This window comes from Elgaria multicarinata, chromosome 9 (assembly GCF_023053635.1).
Source record: "Elgaria multicarinata webbii isolate HBS135686 ecotype San Diego chromosome 9, rElgMul1.1.pri, whole genome shotgun sequence".
In the NCBI taxonomy this organism is placed as follows: domain Eukaryota; kingdom Metazoa; phylum Chordata; class Lepidosauria; order Squamata; family Anguidae; genus Elgaria; species Elgaria multicarinata.
The window spans coordinates 45,468,086-45,494,533 of record NC_086179.1 but is presented as its reverse complement, the minus strand read 5'-3'; the positions used below and the strand labels follow the sequence as shown (position 1 = coordinate 45,494,533).

General features: G+C 38.2%; 1 protein-coding gene across 3 annotated transcripts in view; it reads right to left on the bottom strand.

The window, feature by feature from the left end:
• ATP2B1 (ATPase plasma membrane Ca2+ transporting 1) overlaps positions 1–26,448 on the bottom strand; it is a 56,332-nt gene that overhangs the window by 3,952 nt on the left and 25,932 nt on the right. Inside the window, exons 6-21 of one of the 3 annotated variants that reach the window (XM_063133810.1) lie at positions 24,332–24,475; positions 22,848–22,886; positions 21,171–21,326; positions 19,436–19,650; positions 18,190–18,432; positions 16,709–16,950; positions 14,931–15,168; positions 13,722–13,901; positions 12,600–12,687; positions 12,272–12,378; positions 9,186–9,377; positions 8,763–8,976; positions 8,368–8,579; positions 5,921–6,028; positions 5,298–5,480; positions 4,903–5,061 (exon numbers count right to left, since the gene is read on the bottom strand). In XM_063133810.1, coding sequence (XP_062989880.1) covers positions 4,903–5,061; positions 5,298–5,480; positions 5,921–6,028; positions 8,368–8,579; positions 8,763–8,976; positions 9,186–9,377; positions 12,272–12,378; positions 12,600–12,687; positions 13,722–13,901; positions 14,931–15,168; positions 16,709–16,950; positions 18,190–18,432; positions 19,436–19,650; positions 21,171–21,326; positions 22,848–22,886; positions 24,332–24,475 — 2,720 coding nt within the window. The remainder of the gene's footprint in view (positions 1–4,902; positions 5,062–5,297; positions 5,481–5,920; positions 6,029–8,367; positions 8,580–8,762; positions 8,977–9,185; positions 9,378–12,271; positions 12,379–12,599; positions 12,688–13,721; positions 13,902–14,930; positions 15,169–16,708; positions 16,951–18,189; positions 18,433–19,435; positions 19,651–21,170; positions 21,327–22,847; positions 22,887–24,331; positions 24,476–26,448) is intronic. The other 2 variants (XM_063133811.1, XM_063133812.1) reach the window with 2 other exon arrangements.

The window sequence follows — 26,448 nt, the reverse complement described above, 5'->3', positions numbered from 1 at the left end:
TTTCTGAATATCAACTGAAAAAGGCAATATAAAACCTCTGAGATTTTTTGCATAAGCTCATTTGTTTTCTATAGTCAACAGGCTACTTGCCTAGTTCAACAACAGAATTGAGAATTTGTACATCTCGGTGGGTCAAATGAAGTTAATACTGTCAACATATTACAATATTCTGAAGTTAATGCTAACTTAAACATTCTAGTGCCCTTGTTACATTTCAGATAAGAATTTTGCTGGATGGTGGGTGTTCAATCTGTTCTGGATGGGGTTGTACTCCCCCTGAAGGAGCAGGTTCATAGCTTGGGGGTTCTCCTAGAATCATCTCTGTCACTTGAGGCTCAGCTGGCCTCCGTGGCACGGAGTTCCTTCTACCAACTCCGTTTGGTGGCCCAGCTATGCCCCTATCTGGATAGGGATAACCTAGCTTCAGTCGTCCATGCTCTGGTAACCTCCAAATTAGATTACTGCAATGCCCTCTATGTGGGGCAGCCTTTGAAGATGGTTCGGAAGCTGCAGCTTGTGCAAAATGCAGCGGCCAGATGGATAACTGGAACCAAAAGGTTCGAACACATAACACCGATTCTGGCCTGCTTGTATTGGCTGCCTATACGTTGCCGAGCCAAATTCAACATACTGGTTTTAACCTATAAAACCTTATACGGCTTGGGACCACAATATATGACGGAACTCCTCTCCTGACATGAACCTACCTGTACACTGCGCTCAATATCTAAGGTCCTCCCCTTTGGGTGCCTACTCCGAGGGAAGCTCAGAGGATGGCAACAAGGGAGAGGGCCTTTTCAGTGGTGGCCCCCCAATTATGGAATGATCTCCCTGATGAGGTTCGCCTGGCGCTAACATTGTTATCTTTTCGGCGCTAGGTCAAGGCTTTTCTCTTCTCCCAGGCATTTAACAGCATTTAACAATGTATGCTGTTGTTTTTTAATGGACCCCACAGCTGTTGTTGTTTAAATGGATACTGTTGTTTTATACTGCTGTTTTTATATTTTTGATGGTTTTAAATTTTGTATACTTTTTAACGTTCACTGTTTTTAACTTTTGTAAAATGCCCAGAGAGCTTCGGCTATGGGGCGGTATATAAATTAAATAAATAAGTAAAATTCTGATCCTATTCCAAGTGGCCCCTGATGCATTCTCACCCTCTTTTCTCAAATATTCCACTTGCATAGTTTCCATTAAGGAACCCCATTAGAGGGGAGAAATTGTCTGATCATTACTATTGAATATATTTAAGCGTAGAAACTGATATTCCTTAAAATGTAAGGAAGTGCTTTGGCAAAACAAACCCTTTAGTGTTATTTTTACTTGCATGTATGTTATATGTAATTTTGACATTTATTAAAATATCATTACTGATAAAACGCTAGATTAGCCAGTTTCAACTGGAAGCATATGCATAATATTTATCCAGAATAACTCCCATCTAACAGAGGATTTAGTAATGTTGTCATCTCACCACTTTGATTACTTGGGTTCCTAGTCAAGATCTGACAGTCACTTTGTACAATACAGTGCTTACATGATTTAATCACAAGATCAGTTTGTTCCAGGGAACAGACATGTGCAAATTTCCTCTTGTACTACTACAATTTTTCTAATCTTGTGATATGCCTGTCCAGAGCACTGCTGCAATCTCATACGAGTTCCTTCACCAATGTTACTCCAATTTGTATTTGCAACAGATTAACTTTGCTATTACAGGGGTGGAGGGAAACCCTTGATCTGCTGAATACATCAAAACGTTTTTCTTGAGCTAATGCACTTTATTACTACTTAGAAGCAAACTGCGGAATATTATGTTAGAAAGAGACATTACCTTTCAATAAATTAAGAGCAGTGATCAAGGGTGTGTGCACACATGCATGTGTTTGTGTTTTAAATTCTGGGCATTCACATTTGTATTTATGTAGAAATAAGTAATATATGCATGCCAACAGTCCACCCAATTGACTTAAAGGCTCAGTTCAGACAACACGTTTCTCAATGATGGTTTTAGAACTCCACAGTGGAGATTTTATTCCACCACTGAGAAATGTGTTGTCTGGCGGGAAAACTCCATGCAATGGTGGATTTTTTTTTGGGGGGGGGGGAAACACTTCACACAGAATATCCATTCTCTGCAGAGGAGAGTTCTTCCACAACCGTTGTGTTGTGTGAAGGGCTCCGTGGAGCTTTCCGTTGCTTTGAGTTGACTTTTCCCACTGGCTACGGAGTTCTGCAGCAAGAGTGACGAAAGGAGCAAGTGCCGCTCTAGTAGAGCTGCTGGGATTGGGCTTTTTTTGCAGCAATGATTGATGGGATACCATCGGGAGGACTGGGGGGGGGGAGAGGGCAGAGGAACTGTCAATCAAATGTCATGATGGATTTTACTCAACTTCACGGTAGCCCACAGTCACTCAATGGTGGAGTTAGAACTTGCTGTGTGTGGGAAGTACCTCCTAAAAACTCAACTGTTGAGTGGAGTTTTCACACTGTGTTGACTAATGTGTTGTCTGAACTGAGCCAAAGACTGGTCTATTGGAAAAAAGAAGACATCTTATGTATGGGAAGGAGACTTTTACCAGACTATTCATAAGAAGCCAGAAAGAAAATGTTGCTGATTTGTACACTTTTATGGTTATAGACACTATAAATGAGAATATAACTCATGATCACCTTCTATTAGACATATGTAATGTTAGCCCAATATTTGATGTACTTTATTTGCTAGATGTTTATTTATTTTTAGCAGACTGAAAATCAAGTAAATGTAACTCTGGTACTGGGATCCAAAGACTTACAAAGCCAACAGCCTTAAGACATTTGTTGCAGAAGCTCACAGAGACACAACTAGTAAAATACTTTGTAACAGGCCTGAAGGTTTGTTCCATCTCTATCATTCTTACCTCTCTCATTTCATGAAACTCAAGTTCTCTCTGAGAATCAATATTTCTATGAAACATTTCTCAGGTCATAGTGCCAGTATAGTCAGGCACCTTCCCTATTTAGCAAGAATTTCAAATTCTAAGTACTTTTTAAGATTGACTAAAGATTGTATTCACACACATAACAGGATTCTAGCTTACAAACACAGAGACTTTACCTACTCAAAATTTCAATAAGCGACCATATTCACAATACTAAACATCAAACTGTGGAAGCAGCATTGGTACAACTTTGGGGAGACAAATCCCATAGAGTAAGAGATCTTTCTGAGCAATAGAGACAAGTTATATGACTCCCTTTGGCCTTAATGATTCTCTTGACCATGCAATGCTATTCTAAAACAAAGCTGTTTCCAATTAGGGTTCATATAAGCTTGTTTTTCCCCCCAGTCCAGGAGGCTGGAGTTAGAAGAGCAAGCATCAAATTTGGTCACATTAAGTTTATTTACTCATGAGATATGATTATACATAGTTTGGAACTTTGAGCTTCCCTTTCATCAGATTCTTAGTTTTGACAAATAATTGCATTGCTATTGTGTTCTTTTTGGAGCTGACCTTATTTTCCGAGGCATTTTAGTTTTTCAGTTTCTCTTTTTAATGTGACAATGTATTTTAAATCTTTGCACTGCTGCTACCTTCTATGTTGTTAATAATTTTATTTATTTTTATACCACAGTTTTAAAATTTTATATTGTATTTTATCATTTTGTGTTTTATGGTTTTAATGGTTGTGAACCGCCCAGATAGCTTTAGCTACTGGGTGGTACAGAAATGTAATAAATAAATAAATAAATAAATAAATAAATGTGTGTTTAGTTATGTTGTATAAATACATTTAAAAAAAACAGGGACATGTTTAAATTTTACAATACAAATTTTGTGAATTGTTCTATAGATTTCACTGAAGAAAGGACCTACATGAGGTCCAAAACATGTTGGAACTATTTATTTTTCTGAAATAAAACATCTCTTTGGCTTACCCCATTGCTTTTTGGAATCCTTTTTGGGTTTCCCATTTCGTTGGATTCAAGCTTTTTTACCACAAGTATTTATAACACTAATTTATGTATTTTCCAGCTTAAAAGTATTACTAATTCTAAAGAGGTTAGCACAGAAAAGGATCAATTTGTAGAAAAATAATGCGCTAGAAGGAGAGAAGTGATTTAAATAAACAATATTTCATATAGTGTCGCCAAGAGAACTTACAAAAATGCATCTAATGGAATGAAATAAACATTTTAACTTAAAACTAAACTATTCTAAGTAGTTACTTCTAGTTCCTGTAACTTTGTAGGGAATCCCATGCATAGGAAAAGCTTAGTAATAATTTAATCTCAAATAAAAGTAAGCACCCTCATGTTTTAGGCCAGAATTAGGTCCAACTGAAGAACTTTTAAGTTCCATGTGCAAATTGAAATGGTTACATTGAATATATCCAAACTGCATTGAGATGACAATTTAAGCTTGCTATTTCCCATTAGAAAACATCTAAACGCCATCTAATGTTGGATCAGCTTTAAACATTTCATTGAATTATAATGTATATCTTCTTGTAAACAGTTCTACTTGAAGGCATATACTCAAATATCTTAACAGTCAGTTCTGAAGATTTCAAAAAAGTCCCCTCTGTGCAAGCATGAAGGCACACACAATATGTGCAGATTCACAGCTTTCGTTATAAATAATTGTTGCAACTGTTCCACCTATGTTGTAGCCCTCTAAGAAAAAAGGATGTTGAGGACTCAATTTGGTGAGAAAAATTATGAAAAGCCTTAACGATGAATTTAAGGACTGAAGGAGAGAATGAAACGTTAGGTGTGTGAATTAGGAAATGTTAATTTCATGCACTTAGGAACACACACTCACACCCCACAGTAGTAGAAGCAGTAGTGGTAGTAGTAGTAGTAGTAGAAGAAGAAGAGGAAAACACTACATGTGTAGGGGTAGAAATATTTGTTACATCATGATGCTGGCTGGCGATGGAAGGTTGTCGCCTTAGAGCCCCCTGAATGGAAGTTCCACTCTGGAAAGCATTCACTACATCCATCTGCAAGGAATCAGAGATTGTGACAGCTTGCTCAGCAAGAGAGAGAGAGAACAAGAGAAAGGAGCATCCCATCTATAACACATAAAAAGCAAAGAAAAAAGGCACTTTTATAGAGCAGGTAAAGAGACAAGAGACGTAATTCAGAGATGAAGTAAAGAAGGAATTTGAGGAATTAAAGAGCCATCCATTTCCCCATGTTAAAAAGAGTTCAGTCACACAGTTTATGACCACCCAAACCAATACCAAGAGCAATGCAAAGATTTACAACCCCCTCAACCCTCACCATCCTACCTTTTCCAAGACCATACCTGAGTTTGTATTCTGTTTAGGCCCCTAAACCACAAAATCTGACCACGCCGTAGTTCTCTTTCAGCATGATCAATCTCCTCTGCATCTTCTGCTAACTCTTCTTCTGGAATCTCTTCCTTCTGTGTTCCATGGCCAGCTTCCTTAAGGAATTTCAAATGGCTGGTTGGAATTGTTGATATCAACTAGAATCATGACAAAGAAGATGTTAACAGGATTCTAAAAGCAAAGTATAAGATGTAAGCTACATTGAGGAATTCATTCAAATGATTCTAGATAAATGCAGATTTATTTTTCAAACATTTATTTTGAATGTTCTTTTGTAACAAGGCAGAGCAGTAGTTGATTAAAGGGTTTTTTTGATGGTGATGGGGCAGTAAGGCAGATGGCATTATCAAAATACTGCCGTACATTTGGATGAAATAGAGGCAGCAGCAGAAAGGGATTGAGTCAAATGTTTCCTTTCCAAAATTTCTCTGAAATTTTAAAGTAGTAATACAGCACAGACAAAGTTACTTACAATGGAAAAAGCCACAGTCCTACAGAGTGCAGAAGCATACATACATTTTTGGAATACAAACATTGATAAATTCAGCAAATGAATTGCACAAGAAGTGTGATTTACCTGGCCCCAAAGAAGTGTTCCCATTCCTAGAAAAATTGACCATAGCCATTGTTCTACCGTAAGCTCTGAACAACTGAAAGGCTTCCCACCAAATTGCACAATAACTATCTGTTAAAAAAAGAAAAGAAATTATGAGTAGTTTGTTGACTTCTAAGAATAATGCTATTTATTCATTTCAATTTTCATCTGCCCCACAACAAATGTTCTCTGGGCAGATTGCAAAAGCTGAAAGAATAAAGTACAATACAAAACAAACAGCACAAGAATAAAACATCTAAAAATAGCCACAGAACCTGCCCCTCCCCCTCAAACTCCAAAATGCTGGGAGAAAAGAAAGGTCTTCACTTGGGACCAAAAGGGTAACAATGTCGGTTTCAGGCAAGCCTCCTTGGGGAGGGCATTCTATAAATGGGGCACCACAACGGAGAAGGCCCTATCTCTTGTAGCCAGCACCTGCCCAACTTCCTTCAGTGGAGGAATCCAGCAGAGAGCCTCTGAAGATGACCTAAAGGTTGAAGCAAGAACATCCTGAAGGAGATATTCCTTTCGACATTCTGGTCCCAAGCCATTTAGGGTTTTAAAGGTCAAAACCAACATTTTCAATTTGGCTTAGAAACAGACTGGAAGTCAATGCAGCTGACAAAGCATCAGCATCACATGACCATATTGACCAGTCCCAGTTAATAGCTTAGCAGCTCTGTTTTGTACTAACTAAAATTTCCAAGCTCTCTTCAAAGATAGCCCCACATACTTCATTGCAGTAACCAAACCAGGAGATTATCAGAGTAACTGCCACCAGGCTATCTCTGTCCAGACAGGTTTGCAACTTGTATCTGCTTATCAACGTAAATTGATTAAAAGTACTTCTAGACACCAAGGCCACCTTTGCCTCAAATGACAAAAATGGATCCAGGAACATCCCCAAGCTGCGTAGCTGATCTTTCAGGGGGAGTGCAACTCCCTCCAGGACAGGTTGAACTCAACTGGGCAGACAAACTACCTGCTAAGAACACCTCCATTTTGTCTGGATTTAGAAATTAGCAATTTAGGTGTCCAGTTCAAGGTTACCAAATAGTTCAGTTACCAAATAGTTCAGTAAAGTACCAGGTAAAGAAATTCTGTAAGAATTATTTTTAAATAATATGTCTGTACTGTCTGTTAGCAGAACTTCCAGGGCAGTGATAAAATACACGTAAAAGCTAATATATTAAAATCCATTCATACCTTAAAAGGCCTGGGAATAGTGTAATGTCATTACCTGGTGCCAAAATGATAAGATTATTGGCATCAGGTGAGCCTCTTTAAGAAGGGAATGCCACAAATGGGGTGCCATCACTGAGAAAGCGCTCTCTAATAACCCCCCCCCCCGCTTTAAATGGCAGGGAACCTGCAGAAAAGCCTTTGAAAATGACCTCAATACATGGGCACATTGATAAGGGAGCAGTGGACGGTGGAGGAGGGGTTCCTGCCAAAAACATTTGCCTCAGCTATAGAAGTTTCCGAAACGAGCACCGCACAGGCGCAGAGCCCATATGTGTGATGCACAGAGACCACGAAGAACAGACCTGGACCTAGTAAAGTTTTTTTCAGTACTAGTGAGAGATGTTCCCTGGATGTTACTAAAGCATGGATACCATCATTTAAAGGTTTTCAACCTTCCCTCCTTCATCAAGTAATTTTTAAAATACTTTTAAAGGTTACATGGCAGTAGCTGACTCAGCTGTAGGGCTTTTAAAACAAAGACTTAACTCCCAATAGATTTTAAAAACTGGTGTTGGTTAAATTGCATCAAATATCTGCACCCACATATTCAATAAGTTGTTTAGCCATTATTTTATCACATGTTTTAGAGCCCTGCAATTATACAAGCCTGTTTTCTTTAACTTCTCCAAACTAGCTCACTTTGTTTTACTATCGAGTCACCACTGTAGTTCCGTGAGCAATCACCTTCATAAAGTGATGTTAGAATATTAAGTATGCTCCTTATGATCACAAACATGGGTAACTGAGACTAATTATTAAGCCTGAAACATGATTTGGTTCCTGGCCACTATCAGTAAAAGCTCAAAGGGCACAAGTACACTCTAGTATAACATGCAAATATAATGTCTATTTAACTGTGATATTAGAAGCAAGATTAACACTCACATATTTCAGTTGGCACACAGTTACTCTATGCATTTTAAAGCCACACATGAAAGACTTCAGAATCTCCGAACAAAATGTTATTAAGCTGTTAATGTTGGATTTGTGAATACATAAGAGTAATGGACAAATGTGACAGTTAGATACCTTATCAGTAAAATCTCTAAATTTAAAAGCCTTTCTAAAGACATCAGACAAATTATATACTATGTTAGATCTGACTATAGGTACCCAGGTAAAGCACTGGACACTAAAAAGGCGAAAGAAAAAAATGTATCAAATAAGTTAAATAGTCTACTCACCTGTACAATAAATGTGCCAAGGACTATAGTACAGAATATTACATTATTGAAAATTCCTTCAAATACATTCCTTTCACCATGAATTTTTCGTGCATTTATTTCATTAAAAAGCTGCATCATCACAAACGTATTAAATACAATAGTGTAGTGCTCTGAAGGGGGAGCATGAAGAGGTGCATTTCTTCCACTATCAATGTCAAAGATTTTTTCACCTGTGAAGGAGAGATTAATTACTCTCAGTATCTCATCTAAAGTCATATTCTCATGTAAGGCATTTTCAAAAACACTCAACACTGAAGAGCTGTATTAGAAGACTACAATAGCCATTTGAGAAGCAGCCAAAATAAAGCAAATAGCTTTCGAAAAGCCCAAGCACAGAAATTTAGTATTCTTACCAGCAAACAGGAGTGTAAAGACAACCACAAGCTGATAGACAGCATGTCCCAGGATATTCTTCATCATCGTCCGAGAGATGAGAGGTTTATTTCTACCATAAGGTTTTCTCAGCAAGAGAGATTCCGTAGGGGGTTCCGTCGCCAAAGCAAGCGAAGCCAGTGTGTCCATTATGAGATTTACCCATAACATCTGAACAGCTTTAAGTGGAGAATCCTATAAAAACGATATGTTTCCTAATATATAAACACAAATATCCTAAAAACCAACCATTTATGCAGTTGTTAAATATTTTCTCTATTGAGGTTTGATATTGTGCTTTAAGCATACTTCTGGTAAATAGCTCTAAAAGATAACTATTACATCAGAGTTGTAAGAGGAACATTTTCAACCCCATTACTTGAAAATGAGTGCACAATACCTACTTGTGTAATACATGCTCCTGTGAAAGCAACAATTACAGCTACTACATTGACAGTAAGCTGGAACTGAAGGAATTTGGAGATACTGTCATACACATTTCGTCCCCACATAACTGCTTTAACAATGCTTGAGAAGTTGTCATCTGTAAGGATAATATCAGAAGCTTCTTTAGCTACGTCAGTTCCAGCAATACCCTGAAAGAGGAGAGCAAAACAAAAGTCACAACACGAACAGCAATGGGCATCAACATTCCAGTTATATATCAACGTGGTAAATAAGCCCATAAGAAAGTTACTAGGCTGAAAAAGTACAGATTTAATAGCCAGCTCGGGGCTGGCAGGGGAGTCGGAAAGCATTGCCATTCCTCCAGCAACCTGCAACATTTCTAAGTGTGTGGAGATCATCAAGTTCAAACAACCTCAAATGTTAAAAAAGGGTCACTACTCTGACACATCTAGTTTTTAAACCACTGTACATAAAGGCTGACTGCAGCTAATAGACTGGTGAATGATTAGTATTAACATACACAGTAAACATGCAGTGCAATCATATGCATGTGGAAGTCCTATTGAATTCAAATGGGACTTATCCAAAGGTAATGCACAGAGCTTACAATTCTTAGATGTATATAATAATATAAACTTCTCCTGCTGACCTTCAATGCTCTTCACGGTCTAGCTCCTGCCTATCTCTCCTCTCTCATCTCACACTATCGCCCCGCTCGGGCTCTCCGCTCCTCTGATGCCATGCTTCTCGCCTGCCCAAGGACCTCCACTTCCCTTACTCGGCTTCGTCCTTTTTCTTCTGCTGCCCCTTACGCCTGGAACGCTCTTCCAGAACACTTGAGAACTACAAACTCAATCACTGCTTTTAAAACTCAGCTAAAAACTTTTCTTTTCCCTATAGCCTTCAAATATTGAGTTTGTTCTGACTCTATACTGTTAGCTTCACCCTACCCGGTGCCTGTTTACACTTCCCTGTGCCTGTTTGCATTCTCCTTCCCTCTTTATTGTTTACTACAACTTATTAGATTGTAAGCCTATGCGGCAGGGTCTTGCTATTTACTGTGTTATCTGTACAGCACCATGTACATTGATGGTGCTATATAAATAAATAATAATAATAATAATAATGTATTTTCTCTGCTCCCATACTGGTGATGCATAGCACACAAACTAGTTAAAGTCGTTTCAATTACATTACTTCCACATGACAGAAGTACTGAAGCTGTGCATTTAAAGATTTATTTGCCTTCATCAGTATTTGTACATTTTTAGCTTATCACAAAGAAGCTTGACATCAAGCTTCTTTTGTTCCACAAAGGCAGTAGCTGATCTTTGACAGCACTAGGTGGCACAATAGCACAACTGATGAACGTTCTGTTCACATTAATACAACCCTGCAGGTTCTAGAATAGGAAGGCAGAATGTTTTTGAATCGACGCTTGGCTCATTATTTTATTTATTTATTTATTTAATTCATTGATTTTTATACCAACCAATAGCTGAATCTCTCTGGGAAGTTCTCATTCTTATATATCATTCTGATAAGAAAATAAGCCAGTTACTGTTGCTAAATGATTACAGCCCTTTCTACACCTAAGGATTATCCCAGGAAAATGGAGGGAGGGCTCATCCCTGCCTGTTCTTGGGATCCCCTGTGTGTCGTTTGCATGCACACGGATGATCCCAGGACGATCCCTGGAAAAAAGGCAGGTGTAGAAATGGCCTACATCTATGCTACCTGAAAAGTTCCCAATGTTTAGTTGTTGAGAACAGAAAGCATGATCTAGGTATCGTAAGTAGTAACACAGCTGGGTTTTTTTTCCTCTAGCTGGACTCCGCTAATAGGAAGCTCTGACTTTAAAATGCTACCTAAGAGTGGTATGGGAGTTACCTACAGCTCAGCCTGCCACAAGAGTAACTAGACTGACTGGTTTCTACTCTTTGGAAAAAGCATCAATGTTATGGACTCCACATTAGAGAGAGAAAAATACGTAGAAGCATACAAGGTTCAGTGTCATGTAAGTGATCTACCTGACACCAAATTCTACAGAGATAAAATAGTCTACACTCATCTTAGTTGCGGTGTCACAATTCCACAGTGACAAGGAAAAGTAAGGAAACGAAACCTGATCTAAGAATTAGGTACACTAAAGGAGTATCAATTTAGCATGAATTACAATAGGATCTCACAACCTACAACACTTTAGTTTAAAATAATAAGAGTAAGTTCAATATAATCCTCTTTAACACAAATAGCAGGAAAAAAGTTTCTCTCTCCAAAGTTTTCTTCAAATTCCCTATCCCCCCTCCCCACCACACACAATCCTTTGGTACCTTTGCCATAAAGCTCTACTATGGCTAATCGCTTTTCACAGCTCATGAGTCTCCCTATTTTAATAGCTAACCTATAATCAGAATAACACCAGAAAGCTTTGGCTACTGGGTGGTGTAGAAATGTAATAAATAAAAACAAATAAGAATACTTTCATAACTTTCCTCTGCCTGCTCCACACTAATAGTTCTATGGTCTTGCATATGATATCAGATTTATTTGCAAGAAACTGCAGAAATATTTCGCTATGTTTTCTCTCAGAAAAAAATCACAACACTATATGCCAAAGGTTCAAGATGTATTTCTATCTGAGCATCTAACATTGAATATTCTGGAATTTAACAGCAGTCCTGTTTATTCTTGCATGCAAACAAATGTAATTCTGATATGAACATTTGATTTAGACTATCATCTTTAGTCAGGCATTTCTCCCATGGTTATCTGAGAATAGGGTAGACTGGAAACAAGGAGAACTAAATTTAGTGCTGCTTTTGCAAGGCTGTGTGTGAATTAGATTAAATCTTTTGTGACATGCTAAGCCATGGTGGTTAAGCACTTTGAGCTAAACATTATGGCTTAGTGTGTCGTGTGAACCATGACTTAGCGTGTCAGATGAACCATTCCTCACCATGGTGGCCACATAACCATGGCTTAAACATGCTCAGTAAGCATTTGCTGCAAAAGGGTTAGCCTGTTGTCTGAAGAGGCCCAATATAATTTAACAGTCAGGACAGCAGTTAAACCCCCTCACCATAGCGAAGCCAACATCTGCTTTTTTCAATGCTGGGCCATCATTGGTACCATCACCAGTCACAGCTACAACTTGCCTCTGTTCTGAAACAGTGCTGTCTATTATACCTAAAATGAAAGCACAAATATTTGTATTAGCATCAAAATATAAATTTGCAACTGAAAATTATGAGTTACCTGAAGTTTGGTGTAAACCCAATATTCATGTTATATTACAAGGTATGGTCTCTTTCTTTTTCCTAAAGCATATTCAACTGAGTAACCGTTTGGCCCATTATTTTCTAGAAAACTTTTGTTTTATTATCCAATAGAAAAGAATGCTTATTTACCTTTTACCAGAGTGTGTTTGTCAGTAGGGGAAGACCTTGCAAGCACACGGAGTTTTGGCCAGATTTTGTCTATTCGCTCCTGTTCTATCTGTAAAGACAATTTAGACTAGTATCATACAGGGTAGGCTGATTTAAATCGAAGCAATTTAAATTACCAAGACAAAATTTAAAGCCAGTTTGCCACTGATAGTTCCTATTTCTCTAGCGAAGTGCAAATCTGATAATTAAGACATGTTAATTTACAATAAAGCATTTTATAACATCAAGGAGGGTATATTCAAGGATAGGGTCTTTCTCATACCCGGAAGACATGTCAGTTTTCTGTAACAAAAATATGGAGTGATATAGGAACCTGAAGCTATGCCTGTACAATAACGGCTTGCTCCCTGCACCACCACCCCCGATTCATTCTACTGATCTTTTCCACTCTGCCTCTAACTGTTCTTTCCTATATTGACTCTCTGTCCTATCAAAACCATCTGCACTTGCTTTGTCTAGCGCCACCATCACATAAGCACAGCCTCTGTCTTTGCACATATGACTTTATATTCAGAGAAACACGGGAAGCAGCCTTACACTGAGTCAGACCACTGGTCCATCTAGCCCAGTATTGTCAACACTGACTGGCAGCATCTCTCCAGGGTTTCAGGCAGGATTCTTTCCGAGCCCTACCTGGAGATGCAGGGATTGAACTTCAGACCATCTGCATGCAAAGCAAGTGCTCAACCACTGAACAATGACAAAGCCTAAAACTTTCAAAAAGCAAAAGCTGGTATTAGGCTGGACAAAGCCATGAAAGGAAGAACTGAAATGAATGCCCATTTGGTTGTTAGATAGCTCAATGCAAATGTGACAGAGCTATTAATTCATTGTTACAGGCTGTGAAAGAGGGTTTACCATGTTTGTAATTAGAGTTAATTGTAACTACATTATTATTTTTTTAAGTGAGAGAGAAATACAGGATTTTACTGAGGATTAAAAAAAAAATTAAAAACCTGATTTAAATTTTTAAAAATCAGATTTTAACATTTGTTTTTAAAAAGCATTAAAAAGCACCCCCCTGGTTTTGTTACTAAGTTTTCACAATCAAAATGAGAATATTTATTAATTAACCAGACTCACCTCTCCTTTCTCATTACGTATTCTTCTATTGAATTCTTTGCCTTCTAGGCATAAGAAGTCTTCACCAGGATGCAAAATGCCACATTTTAAAGCAATAGCACGGGCAGTGTTAATATTATCACCAGTAACCATACGTACAGTTATACCAGCACGCTGGCATTTTCTAATTGCATCTGGTACCTAAGAAGAAAAATAACTGTTTATATAAGAGATTGCTATTGTAGCTTTCAACAAGGAAATGCTCAATTTTTTTATTCATAATTCTGAGATTCCCCCAGATATATTTATCTTCCCCTCTGAAATTATATTTCAGTTGATACAGTATGCCTTAACAGTTCTATAAATCAATTTACATTCATGTTACTAGGGATAAAATGTAGATATTATGAAGTAAATCTATGTATGTTTTAATCTATAGATGTGCTGCAACTATTATTTGTTTAACTACCTTTCCTATAGCTTATCAGAGGAGAATCAACTCATTAAACACAATTATAAATGTTTAGATGACTCACATTTAGAAGAGACTTAGGCAAAAACAGACTGGGACCCAACGTTACTGTTTAGCTGATTCACAAAAAGTTTGTCACAGTATTGAGACTAGGCCTAATTCTTATACAGAGATGTGATAAATAAACTTGTATGAACCATACTGCTTCACAGTGCTTATGGGGACTCAAGGTTTGCTACCTCATCTGCTGTTTGAGAGAACTAGACTTTAAGATTTGTTCAGAAGAATAGAAACAAAACTTTTCTTTCTGAAAACATTTAGTAATTTTAGATTAAATGCATATACCCTTTTTATGGAATGTTTCTCCAATCCATTATAAAGTTTTTAATACTGTAAAAAAAGTCTTCTAATGTCTACATCTATTACACTGGAGCAGACATGAAGGAACTTTCTTAAATGTATGTGAACACCCACATCACCTCTCATAATGTGATGGTGTGTGAACCTTCCCTAAAAATGACACTATTTGTAGAGTTATTTTTAACTCACAATCAACATGAAAATGAGAACTGTTCTTTAGCCAGGTTACGTTAGGTCCTGAGTATTATCTAAACATTAACTGTAAAGGCAAAGTAACAAGTCTTGGTATGCCTACATTTGTTTTAAAAGTCAAGTTTGGCAGACAGTCCAGAAAAGACAACTGATGAGTTTAGCAAAGAATGTTCAAAGGTATACTTGAAGAAAGAGTTTCCCCTTACCTCATGCCTCACAGGATCTTCAATGCCTACAATAGCAATGCATGTAAGACCAGTGACAATGTCATTTTCATTGTCCCATTCTGGCTCAGGTTCTCCAGCTGGGAAGTCTCTGAATGCCAGACAGATGGTTCTGAGACCCTCTGAGGCCATAGGCTCAATCACAGTTTTTACAATATCATCACGGTCCCTTGGTCTAAATACTTTTGGTTCACCATTTGCACTTAGTATCTTGAAGCACCTGAAAGCAAAATATAATAAACTTCAAGATTCAGAAGACCCCCAATGAAATTCCTCTGGATCAAAGGCAGTCTTCTCAAGCATTAACATGGAGACTTGCTAAGTTTCATGGCATTTCGATACAGACGCCTGCCCCCATCACACAAGACTGTGGGGTTGGACTTGATGGCCTTATAGGGCCCTTCCAACTCTACTATAAGTAACAGCAGCTTCCCTCCCATTCTCCAGTATGGAAACTTTTTTGTGCTAGTGCTTGATGATGATAGGAGGGCGGGGGAAGGCAAGGGAAGCCACAGAAGTGGGTGATCTAGGATTCATTTTATCATATGGCTTATGGGTCACTACCATGTTCTAGGTACACCTCTGAGGAGTCCACTCCCCATCACCCCTTTGCCAGCATAACATGGCCTGGGAGGAATGAAGGTAACTCATATGCATTGTTTGTCAGACTTTTGTAATAAGACAATACTTAGCAGATCTTCAAAATGTATTTTCATATCTGTACAAGAATTTCATGCCTATAGCTAACACTACATGTCTCCACAAAACAAGATACAGCAATAAGGAAACTGTACAGGAGCTGAACTGGCATACTGTTTGCAATAAACTGAGTGAACTGTAAGATTCTACAAGTACACACTATAAGTTTGGAGAACACTGCTACATAAACAATCTTCCAACCCATGCAAACTCAACTGTTTATATCTCACTAACAACCCAGTTCTGCATTCGAAAAGCATGAAGAGAACGCATTCAGCGAGACTATAGTCATTCAATAGGAAAATAACGCAAACTGTTAGAGGGGAAAAATACCAGTGAAAACTTAGCTGTTTCCATTATTAGGTAGCTAAGTTAAAAAGGAAGATTATATAGCAATAAGTATTCACTGCATTATATTATGCAAAGCGTTCATGTTGACTAATGCAAGTTAAATACTTCTGCTGATTCTCTTTATTTATTTATTTATTTTATATACCGCCCCATAGACAAAGCTCTCTGGGCCCCACTGATGGCTGTGCAAGTAGTGGGCCCCGCCAATTATACTGTGCAAGCAGAACCCACCACTTGCACAACAGAGATTTAGCGCTTCTGAGGGGAAGCCCTGAAATGAATGGAAATGCTCGTTTCCTGATTGGGAGAGCTCGGCAGGGCTCCCTTATGCGAGCTGTGCCAACCTGCGTGTTTCAGAACTGAGCGTTTTCACTTATTTCCGGTTGCTCTGGAAGTGCTAAATCTTTGTTGCACAAGTGTGGGTCCTGCTTTGGGATGCAAACTGGCGGTGCATAAGGGAATCAGCAAAGGCGGAAGCGCCCCATTGAATTCCGCCCCTTGTATTCACTAAAAGCTTGTTCAGCTTCATCAATGCTAATACAGACTTGTTGTAATGCCGATTCCAATCCCTTGTGGGGAAGATTTCTAAATTAGCTAGTTCTAAGAACTACTGAGAAGAAATAAACACAGTGTTTAAATGCCAGGTACCATTTCAGGAATCGAATCAAACTGTTACGTGACAGAGACCACAAGTACAAAAGCTAACTTGCTTTTTAAGTACTATCTCCGAGGCACCCTTGCTGAATATCCGGAAACTGCCATCAGAGTTCTTTAACACAGTACTCATAGATTTTCTAACAGAGTTGAAGGTGTAGACTTTGTAGAGTGCCTCTTCTGGGATTTCATTTCTAACATCTTGATAATCTCGTTTCAAATCCAGAAGCAGTCCCAGCAAGGCACATTCAGTTTTATTACCAACATGGCGGGGCAAACCACCTTCCTTTTCTGGAGGCTGAAAGACAGAATAACCCTTTAAAGAATTTGCTTCAGTTCAAGCAAAGCAGTTTGAATTTAAGCATCTCCAAATTCATACCCCAAAGATTTACAAGCTATGTGCTGAAATTATATGTTCATTTTAGCTTATTCACCTCCTCAAAGAACATGCAATTCCCATGGATCACTTAACTAAAATTAAGCAAAGTACATTCAATCGAATGTTAAATACATACGTGTGTGTGTATATATATATATATATATATATATATATATATATATATATTTTTAGTAAGAGCAATTCTTACATTCCTTTTTGTTTGCATGAAGAGGTCCCCCCTCCCTAAATGGAGACTCAGCAAAGTGATTTTGTTACAGGATATTGCCATTTGTAATCATGCCCCTGAATAAATAGAACTGCTGTTTTGCAATTGTGCAGGCCTGCATAATGTGATACACCAAGACAAACTTAATTCACTAACCATGCCCATCAGCTGCTCAATAAACCTGTTTTTGTCTGCCTACCTGGGACTGCAAAAACTGAGGGGTGGTTGAGCCTTCAGTAGGTGACCAAGCATGGCTGATGTTTGGCTTGGTGAATCAGCTAAGGCAGTTTTTGCATATTTCGCTGTTCTTGCCAATCAGAGTAACACAAGCTCCTTTGTTCATTTACATTCTAAGAATCTGAATCTCTAAACTTTGTGGCTCTTGGAAAGAATCATCTACATTAGTTTGCATCTTTCAATAAGTGAATAGTGTACCAAGCCATGAATTAAGTCAAGGCACAGTTAGAGTATCCATTATCGCTACTTCAGCCAGAACCGAGCATTATCATGTTCTAGGAAACATATTATAATTGTATGAAACTCAAAATGCATTAGAACTCAAAAAAGCATAACTAGCCTTTTTAGATTTTAAAAGCCAATTTTCAATGAATTATATAACCAAGAAAGAACAGTCCAATATTATTAGCATTAGTTACAGTAAGGTTTCCCCATAAACTTAGTAACATTTCAGTAATATGTATATATTACTTGATTAGAACATACATTTTAAAATGATTTTATAGAACTTGTTGAATTTAAACAACTCAACTAAAGTTAAGCACTTAGAAGGCTCACTGATTTCAAAGGGAAAGATGTTAAGCATGTGCTTACCACTGCCCCTAAAACCAATATTATACTAAAATGCTTAACTTCAGCTGAAACATGCCACATCTGTTCAGCTTTAAGGCATATTTTTGCCAATGGACACTTACCAGGATTTTGGAAGTATAAGCAGAATTAACAGAGATTCCTGTTACAAGGTATGACAAAGTTTTCTCAGGAATAACTTGTGGCTCTGGAATTTTTTTATAGTGTTTTTCACTTATGTAAGCCTGGACTACTGTCATTCTGTTCATTGTCAGTGTTCCTGTTTTATCTGAGCAAATGGCTGTTGCATTTCCCATTGTTTCACAAGCATCCAGATGTCTGACCAAGTTATTATCTTTCATCATTTTCTATAAAAAGACAAACAAACTCAGACTGAACAGTATTAAAGCATTTTTAGGATTTACTTGTCACAGTGTATGTCCAAGTTCAGGTTCCTAGATAAAGACAACAATGAAAATCTCTTATCTAAGCTTCAAGTTAGATCCCTAGTTTTTAGATTTTTCTCTGTGGCTGGTTTTTGTTCTGTTTTAATTTTTATATTATTATTTTATCAATAATCAATAACGCTGCTTTTAGCGTTGGGGCAATATCCAATGGGGTGCAACGGCTAACAAAAATTACGTTACCCTAGTGAAAACTAGTCTAATCCAATTGCAATAGCATTAGCTAGCAGTGTGCCAGTTAGTTGGGGAAATCAGCATGCCTGCTAACACTATTGGCATTGCACTAGCGCATTGCAGTTTACATTAGCAGTTGCACCCTGTTGGATGCTGCCCTAGGTTTTTATGAACCACTTAGAGAGTTTTGGCAATTTGGTGGTATAGAAAATTGATAAATAAATCCCAAACAAGCATAACATCAAGCAGTAGGATGTATTCATGTAAGTTATTGCAACTTAACAGTGAACAGGATTTGTTTTTAACTGTTTTTAATTTTACGTAAACCGCCCAGAGAGCTTCAGCTATGGGGCGCTATAGAAATGTAAATAATAATAATAATAATAATAATAATAATAATAATAATGGTAGGGAGTGTACAAGACAGAATGGTGGAAGAAAGTCTGTGTTTTCGCTGGCATGTAGCCCCTTGCCAGACTATTCTCAAGAGAACATGGGCTTTGGCAAGAACAAGATTCCTCACCCCTGATTAAATGTCTTTACACTTTAGAGGTGCTGCTTGTTTGTAAACATAGATTATGGCTTTTAAGCACTTACAGAACAAGCCATTCATTTAACTTATCTCTTACTATAGATTTCACCAAAGTGCAGTTTGCTTAGGAAAAATGTCTATGAACATGAAGTATCTACGGCATGTAATGTAGCAGTGTACAGAAGCATTTCTCACACATACCTTTACAGAGTAAGCCAGAGAGATAGTGACTGCAAGTGGAAGACCCTCTGGAACTGCCACAACCAGGACAGTAACACCAATGATAAAGAACTTCACAAAGTACTGAATATATATCGGTGTGCATTCAGTAAGCCAAGGACGTTGCTGGACCCAGAAGGTATCAATTACAAAATACAATACAAGAATGATGACTGTGACTGCAGACATCAGCAATCCTTTTATTAAGAGAAAAGAACCAGTTAATCCTTTATTATACAGATTAAAAAATAAGTCTCAAATATATATTTGAAAGTCATGTTTGATTAAACATTTACAACTGAATGCTTCACAAGTTGCCCAAGGGTTCATGAATGATCTGGACTTACAGGTGAGCAGTGAAGTCTCCAGTTTTGCCGATGACACTAAATTATTCAGGATGATAAAATTTCTGAAGAGGTTCAAACGTTTATCCCCAAATTGGGTGAATGGACAATAAAATGGTAAATGCAGTTCACAGTAAGTGAAAAGTGGGACAAAAATCATACACATATGATTTTTGAGTTGACGATGATTGACCAGGAAAAAGATTTTGGGTTGTTGGTGGATTGCTTAATGAAAACACTGACCCAGTGTATAGCAGCTTTGAAAAAGGCAAATTACATGTTTTACATCAGTAATAAAAGTTAGTATCGTAATGTCTGTATGCAAATCTAGGGCACAAGCCTACCTGGAATACAGTTCTGGTTGCTGCAGCTCAAAAAGGATCTTATAGAGCTAAAAAAGATGCGGCAAAGGGTAACCAAAGTGATCAGGGGACTGGAGGAACTCCCTAATATGTTTCAGACTTTTAAATATAAAGCCTCCTTCCCCAACCTGGTGTGCTACAGATAATTTTGGACTATAACTCCTATGGCCACTACAGTCATGATGGCTATATACTACCTCCAGTAACAGAGGCAGTATGTGCCTCTGAGTATCAGTTGCTGGGGAACATGAGATGTAGAGTGCTGTTGACCTCATGTCTTGCTTTTGGGCTCACCCACAGGCATCAGGTTGATCACTGTGAGAAATAGAATGCTGGACTAGAGAGGCCTTCAGTCTGTTCCAGCAGGGCACTTAAGTATTCTATCAAATTTTCAAACAATTGATAGTAAGAATGAGCACAAGAGCTATCAATGCAACTAACTAAGAACACGGAAGAGGAAGCAGAACTTAACATATCTCATAGGAAGAATCAGAGGAACGAACAGAATATATTTGTTCCTCTGATATACAGAATATATAGAAATGACAAACAATGTGGTGAAAAATGGTAAGCATTATGGAGAGGGATCCAGCTTTAAGTAATATTTAAGAGCAGATCTGGAAAATGGCACAGGGCAAAGTACAAATGCCAATCAAAGAGAAGGCAGACAACTATGGGTCTAGAGGCACTTTCCCAGGTGCCAGGGACAAAAAATATTCTACCCTATTTTTTACTTATTATATGATGTGCTCTTACGTAAGCCATCTTGAATTCAGCTTGTGAAAAAGAGAGGATTAGGTATTTTAAATAAAACCTAATTGAAGCAAAGGTGCTAACACTTATTGCTGCAACATTCCATTCAGCTTAACATTGCCAATCAAATAAGCACTATACATTTACTCTAATTAGACAGTTGCATTCTCTCTAGCACAGTAGTGGCAATCCACAATTAAAACAAGCCATTTCAACTAATTGTATTCTGTTCAGGCCCATAAAATAAAAAAGCCATACCTGCTTTGCCAATCTGAACTGCTAACTTAGTGAGTTTTCCTTGCAGAACCGATTTCTCTTTCTTGGGCATATTGTTTCTTTTTTTGTCGTCTCCATCAGCACCATCTTCACTTTTCAGGGGCTGCATTTCCATGGCCGCACCATCTTGAGCTTTTGCTAAGTTTACCAAAACACACCCTGTTACGGATTTGTTCTTTGCTGAGTGTTTTCAAGCTAGTTTGAGTAGTTAAGAAACCTTTGCCTGCCCGTTAATCTATAGCTGATATTAATTTATATTAATTTATAGCTGATTAATATACGTCAAGAAAAGCAAACACCAAAAATTATTCTGAACAATTCAATTTTGGTTAAGTACCAACAATAATTAGTAAGGGAGAATATTTTAATTCATTTTAAATTTTTATTAGAAATGTTTTCTCAAAGCATTACATAAAAATATATCTTGCATAAAATAAAAACATTTCTTGTTAAACAGTGCTAAGAATTTTTAGATTTTAACAGCTTAACAGGAAATGGTATTATCTAAACATTCTTGTTCTTAAGACTTCTCACCCTAATAGCTTAAAAAGGAGAAATCTTATTCTAATTACCAAGGTTCCCATTCAACTTTGAATAGGCCATTCAGCTGACAGGTACACTGGCCTGGTGAGCTTCTAATAAGGTCCACTCATTTTAAAGTCAGCACATACTTATAACTTTTTGTGTAGAAATTACCTCACAGCTAATATTATCTACTGAACCATAAATTAGGGCTCACAGTCTACATTAACTTATTGCTATTAAGCATTTCTTAAAACAACAACAACCGCAAAACCCTTATACATATACTTTTTAAGTGGTATAAGATTGATTCTGAATCATACTTTTGAGAAGATAACGCCTTCTTAAAATTTGACCTGAAATACTACAGTCTCACACCTTTTATACTCAAATAATTCTTTGGCCCAAGTGAAAGGGCTGTAACTCAGCATTTTTTTCTTTTGATACCAATTAGGTCATCTTGACAAGTACTTTTTATGCCAGTCACCCAGAATGCAATGGATGAATTTGCACGTCATTGTAAGTCACCCCAAAAATATGCTATGCTGGGTTGGTTGTTCACTTCCTAACCCACGGTACTCGACAGACAATCAGGCTGATCAAACACTAATATTGATACTGATTAAAAGCTTTAGAACAGTTATGTTGTGGGGCAGGATTGGTTCTAATAAGTAATATAGGGGGGACGGGGACAGGAGAGCACATGAGCCTCTGTTCTATACTCACTCGTAACTAGGCTAAAGAGTACACTCTGTTCATCTATATTAGTGTCATAGAATCATAGAATTGTGGAGCTGAAAGGGACCACAAGGATCATCTAGTCCAACCCTCTGCAATGTGCAGGAAAACCAATTAAGCCAACCAGAGGTGGCTGTCCAGGCTCTTCTTAAGAACCTCCAGAGATGGAGAACCCACATTCTCTGTAGGAAGACTGTTGCACTGTTGTACAGACCTTACTGTCAGGATTTTTTCTTTATATTTAATCGAAATCTAGGTAGCTGTCCTAACATCAGATTGTGAGAACTAAGATTATGTATGATATGGTTTAAAAATGTGAAGCACAAGTTTTGCTTGAATGTTACACCAAACCTAGCATACTCAAAAATCAAAGTTAACAAAATAAGTACTGTTAGTTACCTTTGTTACGATTTTCAATAGCACCATCTTGTTTTTTACCTGCAAACAAAAAACAGTGATTGATTTAGAAATACAGGCGCAAAAGTCACTTTAGATTTGGATAATGAGATCTTCTATTCAATATCTTGTTTATCTATATACAAGCTAAAGGGCCCTGTTATATTAACAACATGGAGAGTTACTTTTTATAACTTTTCTTGTAATTGCAAAGTCTGTATGTGTGTGTTGCTGTGATAGATCAAGCTCCACAAAGCTCTTTCAGAGCAGTTTAGAACAGTCTAGTGGAATTAATACTTTTCTGGACTTCAGAGCTAATGAATAGATCAGTATTTTGAATGACATGTTAAATGCTTAGGCTTAGTTCGCTCTTTAAAGCATTACAGGTTTATTCTAATATTGTAAGGGTGTTCCAAGTGTTCAGAAGCAATGAGGCTTTTGGGAGGGACTCGTAGGAGACAGGAGCTAGGAAGCAATTGGTTTCACATGAGAAACTGTGTGTGAGGGAGAAGGAGAGAGGGAGGCAGACAGATGGACACAGGAAAGCTCCTCTTACAGCTGTAGTTCTTCAAACAGAATGCTTCAGCTTGTCTTTTTACTGGTTTACCCTGACAGACTAAGTACAGCCATGAGTGCACAAACCTCGAATCCTCCTCACGTCTCACTCCAATCTTGCATCTATTAGGTTAAAATGAACAATACTGTTGCTACTAGTTTGAGTCTTGGAAGCGCACGGGGTCTCCTGGAAGAAGACAAGTTTCTCCCTCCCCTTGCACTCACTTTTGGAGACATAAGAAAGCAGCAAGAAACTTTGCTATTTTGTTATTGAGTCTCCAGCTCCCTCCCCAGTTCATAGTTAGGGAGGGGGCAAGGGGTTCATCCTCCAGTCATGCTGGGCCTGGAGCTCAGCACAATATCAAATAAGATCCTGCTCCTCCCTCTGTAGTAGAAGGCAAGGTCATGGCAAGCACACATTTTGGCTGGCTATGACGGTAAAGCCCAAGTAATATTTAATGCTCAGCAAAAATCTGAATCCTGTCAAAGATCCCAGGTATGTTTACCCGGAAAAATATGGCCTTACTTCACAGATAAGAAACATGTTCCAGGGTTTATTCTTTAAGCTGCTGCCTCTTGCATACTATATTCTGATGAGTTTCCTTTTATGTGTCAGACTTCACACAACACATACTATCCTGGTTATACTGTTAAGAGTACTTGAGTGAAACTGATTGTACTGAAGTGACTAGTGAACTGTCAGCTCACAATGATCTGGAAGGTTAACATGAAATAACTGAGATAGAAGAGTTTATGATTCCATTTTCAAACTTATCTTGGACAGCTGAAGGAAGAAGCGTGATTGCCATGTAGTCATTTTGCATTATCAGCAACAACACATGGAGACTTTCTATAAAGGACAATCTAGCTACAAAACATGCTTCTAAGGACTGTCCAAATATTTTCAGGTTTGTAAACTTTTATGTGCTTACTTTTCTTGTCCTTTTTCTCTTTTTCTTTCTTTTCTTCTTCATCATCACCTCCAGCACCAAGCAAGGTAAAGATAATTCCAGTTTGAGAATTTATACCTACAGCAGTAACTACCATTCTTCCAGAACCTTCCATTACATGCGTACCTAAAATGCAAAAGTATTCATATTTGTGAATTTTACAGTTTATACTGGGAAAACTTGCTACAATTGCACAATTCCTTCACAATTAAAGTTATTACTATTATTATAATATGCACCATGGTTTGATCATTAATGGATATTCAGAAAATATAAACAAAGAATTTTAGAATACTGGGGCCTTAGCTAAACCTACCGGTCTAATACGACGGATGGGTGAAGATTTCACAATTTTTTTTATCATGAGATCTCCCCCTCTGTTTGCACATGGTGTGCGACGACCTCAGAGAGAGAGGACGTTGCACCTGCCATTTTTTTAAAAAAGAGGAAGCAGCGCACGAGTGCTCATATGCAAAAGGTAAGTGGTTTTTTTATTTTTTTTAAAAAAAAATCCCGCTCCCCCCACCCCACCCCTGATGGGCGCAGAGCTTCTGAGTAACCTCAAGGAGCCGGGACAACCGTGACGGTGGGCCACACTTTCTGCAGTCTTGGGGTCATCCCGAGACCGTGGAAAAAGCGGGCCTAAAATGTAGGGCCATATCTCAGGGCAAGGGAGGGATCATCCCTGTCTGATCCCAGGATCCCCTGTGCATCATGTGAATACACAGGGACGATCCCAGGGATTGCCCCGGGATAAAGCCCTGTCTAGCTATGCCCTCAGATAGTTTGAGCCAATTCACAACCAGTAAAACAGTATCTGAGGATTGTGCAACTGCCAACTTTCAGCTAGCGGTCATCCATTGCCTAACTGGGGGATGGGGGAGAAAGAGGTGCAATTTTAAGAGTAAAGGAGAGCACAAGAACAGAATGCCTGGCCTTTTACATTCATGCAGCCTTGCCCCAATCATTTATCCTTCATCCAGTCTCCTTGTATGTCAGCCTAGTCGAGAGAAAGTCATACTGGGAGCAGACTGTTGAAGAGGTACACTATGGGAATGGAAGTGGGTCAGATCTTGCACACTTTGTAAGTATAATATTTGTTTCTTTTATAAGACACATGCATGCATGCTTCCCCAATACACACTATTCCTATATGACTGCAGCAGTGGCCCTGGCCTTCATGGCCAAACAGGACTAGAACCCAGTAATATAAATGCTTTCTGTGAGTGCACTTCCCCAAACTGTAATTACCTGCATGGTGACACACTAGCTGGTCATGAACTGGGACAAGTGCTTTGCTCATAGCTCATACCTCAAACATGGTACAGAAGATTTTCACAGTCTCCTAACATAGCTGGAGCTTATTTTAAGTTACAGAAACAGTCGCAGCTTGATAGTATAAGTCACCAGAACTGTGGAATAAGCAAGTATTCTTTCCTACCACTGCAGGAAGACAGATCTACCCTGTGTATGGGCAAACATCTCCAGTGAAATTAATTTTAATTATCCTAAGTAACTCTACAAGGATAGGTTTGTCTAACACAACATTGCAAAAATGTACACAGAGCATTCTATAATTTTGAGATACTGTGAAACTCAATCATTTTCTACCCTATCTCCTCCACCACCTCAGAAAAAAGGTTGCTGAACTGGTAATAACCCTGCACTATATACACTAGACTCAGCTGACTTTCCAGCTTGGACACAGAACAGAGCACAAGCTGGCCCTGTTCAAGGATTTATGCAGATTCAGGATTAACGTGCTAGGCCTGGAAAATCTTCTGGCAGCTTGATAATGAGGGATTGGCAGCAGATGAGATCGACATACACCTGCACTGTTTTAGTGCTTTCAGGTTCTATCTGCTTCTAGTAGAAGGGTCGCAGAGATGGTGGCTCATCTAGGTCCTCCCTCTTTTATAGAGAGATAAAATTTCCAGAAATTTTGAGGTCATAAAAAAATCCACTCCACCCCTGCCCAGGTTCTTTCAGAAAAAAGAAAAAGAATTTTGGGGGAAATTGAAAAATAAGCAATACTTATTTTATTGTGCTCTTTACAGATCTAAAATCACATTGATGCTGTAAGCCTTTCCCAACCTGGT